This window comes from Andrographis paniculata, unplaced genomic scaffold (genome assembly GCF_009805555.1).
Source record: "Andrographis paniculata isolate CXL003 unplaced genomic scaffold, ASM980555v1 Contig12END, whole genome shotgun sequence".
Lineage (NCBI taxonomy): Eukaryota > Viridiplantae > Streptophyta > Magnoliopsida > Lamiales > Acanthaceae > Andrographis > Andrographis paniculata.
The window spans coordinates 2,669,644-2,675,005 of record NW_026137402.1 but is presented as its reverse complement, the minus strand read 5'-3'; the positions used below and the strand labels follow the sequence as shown (position 1 = coordinate 2,675,005).

Genomic DNA, 5,362 nt, shown 5'->3' with positions numbered 1-5,362 from the left:
GATATTTTAAATATTCTGTTTTAAAATAAATTTAATTGTCTTATATTTGATTTTATCCACATGTTATATTGTTTTACCGAGTTGTTACACAGTGCCTATATATAAGTTCTTATTTTGATTATGAATAATAATTCAATTTTTGAGCCCTCTACTAAATTGCTAGTCACATGGTAACTTATTTTTCTCTTTAAGGTCTTCTAATTTTGAAATCCATCTGCAATTAGTCATCCATCAAATTTATTTTTCAATTTTGCGTCCGAATTCGACCTTTAGTCGTTTGTCATGGTTTAGTATAAAGCGTACAAAGCACTGCTTCCGATTGCGTTGAGAGTCCCGTTGTTTTTCGACTCCAATGAAAGTTCTGTTGTTTCCGACTCCAGTGAGTATCCCCATTGTTTGCGACTCCGGTGAGAGTCTTGTTTTCAACTCCAATGAGAGTCCCGCCGTTTTCGATCCCAATGAAAATTCCATTTTCGACTCCATTGAGAGTTCATTTCCAACTCTAACTCAGTTGAAGACCAAAATTCCATTTTCGACTCCATTGAGAGTTCATTTCCAACTCCAACTCAGTTGAAGATACTGCTTCTAATTTTGGTGTGATTGACTATTGTGGCTGCATCATCTTTCATCTCTCTTTGCAAATTCAAGTTGACTTTTGTTACACCACTTGAGTTTGAAGAGGGATAGATTTGGTATTATCATAGGTTAGGTTGTTTTGAACTATTTAGATTTGAATTTATAAGTCTATATTATGGTGTCTATTTTGATGATAAAACCAATGCAATTTTTGAATTTCTGTAAAATATTTTTATATAATATCAAAGTCTACTTTTTTTTTTTTTTTTTGAAATATATACAACCTACTAACCATGTTTCTTCGTATAATTACTAATTTTTTTTTTTTTTGTTTCCGACGCCGTTGAGAGTTCTATTTTTTATTCCAATTCAGTTGAGAGTCGTATTTTCGATTATAATTCTGTTGATAACACGCTTCTGACTGTGTCATGGTAAATGATTGAGTTTAGAAGGAGATGTTAAATTTTAATTATTGAGTTTTAGATTAAATTTAATTATTTTAGATTTAGTTTTATTCATAGTTTAAGTAGCTATTATTTGAATTATCTAGTTTGTTATATAGTGCCTATATATAAATCTTTATTCTGGTTATAAATAATAATACAATTTTTGAATTGTCTACTAAATTTCTACTCACACAAACAAATTCCGATGAGAAGTTCAAAATGTGCAAAACATTTTTGTACTAATTAGCAAATCAAAGTAGCAAGTAAAGAGCCAACTCAATATACATAAACATATGGAATTGGATGGCACTTACAAGTGCAAGGATTGCCTGAATCCTTGCAATGTTGTCTTTTCCGCGCGACGAAAGATCGCCAACATGTACAAAATTTTCGATGGATGATGACTCAGTCGCGCCTTAAAATAGCAGTGGTTCATCATCCGAACTAGCAAAATCTAACTCGATCATTTTTAGACCAACTTCCTTGGGGTCTTGACTCTGTTCTTTTTTCGATCTCTTTGCATCAGGTTGTTGTTGAGTTGGTCGGGACCTGACAATTAGACAATCTTAGGCGAGATAGAAAAGGATACAATCATTTTGAAATTTTTATGTTTTCGAATAGAACCATTTTCAATCCGAACTTTGTTACACTTTACAAAATTTAAAAATTGTATATTATTAATGAAGATATCTATAACTATGCATGATACAAATTGAATAAACTCAAATAATAACAATATAGTCTAATAGATATAAACAAATAATAACAATATAATCTGAAATCATATAAATCTAATCTAAACTATAAGTTAAATATTAAAATATATCTAAAATATTTCAATGTCTCATCTCAAGCTTACGTGATGTAGTATAAATAATTTGAATTTGCAAAGAGAGATGGAAAATGATACAGCCAAAGTCGTCCACTAAGTTAAAGTTAAACGTAACACTCTCAATTGAACTACAATTGGAAACAAGGTTTTTTCAAAATAAAGTTAGAGACTGTTACAAAACTTGCTCACAACAAAATAAGAGTTGGAAACCAACTCACTCACAATGAAATTAGAGTTAAAAAAATTAAACTCATGCAATGAAGTTAGAATAAAAAATTATACTCGTTAACAACAAAGTTTGAATAGAAAACAAAATTCGCTCACAACAAAGTTAAGAGTAAAAAACAGGACTTTCAATGTATTTAGAATAAAAAACAAGGCTGTGAACTAAACAAAATTTGGACAAATAATTGAAGAACGAACATAAACTTAATTGAAACTGAAAAAAAAAAAATGATGAAACGAACAACTTGAAAGACCTCCCGATACACTTTGAGTTGAGAATATCCAAATAAATGTGGTTCTGATACTATATTGTATTTTGCAAAATTCCAAAGTTGTATGTTGAAAACTAATAAATAAACATGATACAAAATCAATAGACTTAAATAATAACAACCTAATCAATATAAATAAATTATATCAACCTAATTAGAAAATAGAAATATTATCTAAAAGATAAACTAAATATTAAAATATATATAAAATATGTCAACACACCTGTTAACTGCACTCTTCCTTTGCTGCTGTTGGAGACTAACTACTTCATTTGTGACTTTAGGAGTAAGTGTCCCTGAAATTTGCACCAAGTTAAGAACAAGTGAAATAATCATACGTAGAACAAGTGAGATAATCATATAACAAGTTAATAAACAACCACATACCACCAGTGATGTGGTTAAGAAATCGAATTCCTTGGGAATGTGTATTTGTTGTCACTGTGTCTGCTTTGCTGCAATCATTTGAGATTTAAGAGTTAGCAATGGCGAAAAGGATTGTAATATATGAAAAGGAAGAGAGAGGTGTCAAGTAGAGTCGATTCAGAACCAACCTCAATGCCTTTTTTAATCCATCAACAGACAATAGCTTCGCAGGCCGATTTGACTTATGCAAGTTTATTTTGTTTTCTGCAGGTTTTACCACATATATGCCTTCTGATTTGAGATAATCTCTGAAGCCAGTCTTCAAATTTCTGAGAGGTGAAATTATTCGTCATTGTCAGAAAAATATGTTCAAGCATTTACAGTTACAACATACAGCATAATCACTAGTCACCTACCCTCCTTTGAGCTCGGTCCTTGTAGAGGTATATTTCTTAGATGAATTCTGTAGAAAGACCATGAACATAACGTAATGTCATCAAGTGAATTTCAAATATGATTAACATAATGTTGATTGCCGTGTATCAGCAACTCATTACCTGCTTGTGGTAGCTGCAATACTTTCCACGCCGCCTGTGACATATAAACAGGTATTCATTATGTAAAATGATAATTATTACCAAATCAATCAAGTTTCCTTTAGCTCATTCAAGTTGGACATCTGGAAATTACTTTTTGTATACACAGCATAGATCAGTTAAGCTTTAAGGATGAACAAGGGAAAGGCGAACCGAATGTGCATAACTAATTCCATGGAGTAAATTGGCATCAAGAGATACTTTACATCTTACATCTCTTTGTAGAAAGTGAATAATGAATAATGTAAATTGACAATAGACGATGTTTTTACTTTTTGGTTAATAAAATTTACTTTTCGGAGCATAAGATAAGCCAATTCATTAAAATTACTGCGATGATGAAGAGAAAATGCAAGAACATACTTGTCAATGACTGCTGTGCAAGCACCTCCATCCTTCCCTGTTCCCTGGCAACCTCCAGCATCAGGTGAAGTACCCAGTTTTAAAATGTGCTTGGCCGAGAAGACACTTAAAGAAAATCCAAACCCCTGAAATAAAGTTGAGGGAAGAGATATAATTTATAAACCAGGAGGAATTTTAACAAAAACAGTTAAATAAAGGCCATTGAACATCCAAGGCTATATACCGAATTGTCTTTACGGACACTGCAATTGAAGAGAGCAAAGATGGTTCCGATCTTTTCTTCGCATGTCTTATAGTAAGCATCACCAAACAAGAAAACAGAAATAGTATTTTCATCTAAGCATCCAACTTTCCAGATTCCAAATGTTTTCCCAATAGAACTAGTCTTTGGGGCTCCCTTTTCTGATAAAATTCCAATAGTAGCCCAACATCCGGATAGGGTGTCACCATTTATTAAATTCCTAAATCACAGAAGATACCACCATCAACACAGTTGTGCAGTGATTGCTATATGAAGCAAGGAAGGCCACATTCAATAAACGTACTTTATTGTCGGCAGGCGAACAAATCTAATATCTGATAAATGGTTGCTCAGCTCAACTCGTGACACCACTTGGTTCCTGAAGATTCGAAGAGATAACTATCAACGAAACCAATAAAACTGACAGTAAAAGAATCATGTTATAGATTCATTAGAAAAATTTCAGCATGGCAATCCACCGTTTTTTAATGATACGGACTTGTCATTATAATATTGATTAAAAATTTACAAATTCACCAAACTAAAGTGCAACAAAATATAACAGAGCTCTTGTGCAAATTAAAATTGTATACACTTGAATGCAAATTTGATGAATCATGACATTAATTTTTGCCTGTAAGAACAAGAACAAGATAAAGAGTAAACTCACTGAATGCGAAGCCCAGAAAACTTATCAACTTCAATGTCACTAGAGCTCTTCCTCGAATTTACTTTATGAGATTTTTTGGCATCTTCAGGATCATAATCAAGACAGTCCTGCACGACATCTCGAAATACAGACATGTCCACATTCGCCCTCTGCTTTGGAAATCCATCGTCTGATGAATATCCTATAATTTTAATCCACAAACACGTTACATCAAATTCACCATTCCTTTTCCAAATACAGAATCTAACTCCCCGTAATGATAATCGATTTAGATCCCTCAAGTAATTTCCTAGTGCCTAGTAATTACAACAAAATGCCCGCGGCGAAAGTGGTACTTAAATGTATGTACCCACCTGAAGGAGAAGCAGGCGGAGTCTCGAGTACGCGATCCTCAAGCGAGAGGAGAAGATCGAGGTCATCTTGGTGATTCATTCCCGACATCGTCTTCGTCTCCGGCAGATTGCTGCGCTGTGAGAGGAACTCAAATTGAAGCTAGGGTTTTAAGCGACTTCTCCAAAATATTAGGAGGGAACCTCGACTTGGCGGTAAATAATCGAGACCGTTTATTTTCAAACAAATATTTTCAGTGGATAATCCCTACCGCTGGTTTTGCCGATCTAATTGTTTGGTCTAGAATTGCCAATCGGTTTCGAACAGGCGGTTCCAACCGCCGGTTCACCGGTTTCAAACCAGGATCCAACCGAAACCAAAACCGATTTTTACAACCGTAAACCGCCGGATCGTCGGTTCGAACCATCGTTTCAACATTTTTGTT

General features: G+C 33.6%; 1 protein-coding gene across 1 annotated transcript; it reads right to left on the bottom strand.

Annotated features, from left to right (window-relative positions):
- Positions 1-1,233: 1,233 nt before the first annotated feature.
- On the bottom strand, positions 1,234-5,036 carry LOC127255477 (uncharacterized). The gene is made up of 11 exons (XM_051281010.1): positions 4,941-5,036; positions 4,588-4,768; positions 4,222-4,296; positions 3,900-4,137; positions 3,677-3,801; positions 3,275-3,308; positions 3,134-3,180; positions 2,906-3,046; positions 2,739-2,806; positions 2,575-2,647; positions 1,234-1,571 (listed from the first exon to the last, which is right to left on the bottom strand). The coding sequence occupies exons 1-11, from the start codon at positions 5,026-5,028 to the stop codon at positions 1,439-1,441; spliced, it is 1,203 nt and encodes a 400-aa protein (XP_051136967.1). The 5' UTR covers positions 5,029-5,036; the 3' UTR covers positions 1,234-1,438.
- Between the last annotated feature and the right edge of the window lie 326 nt (positions 5,037-5,362).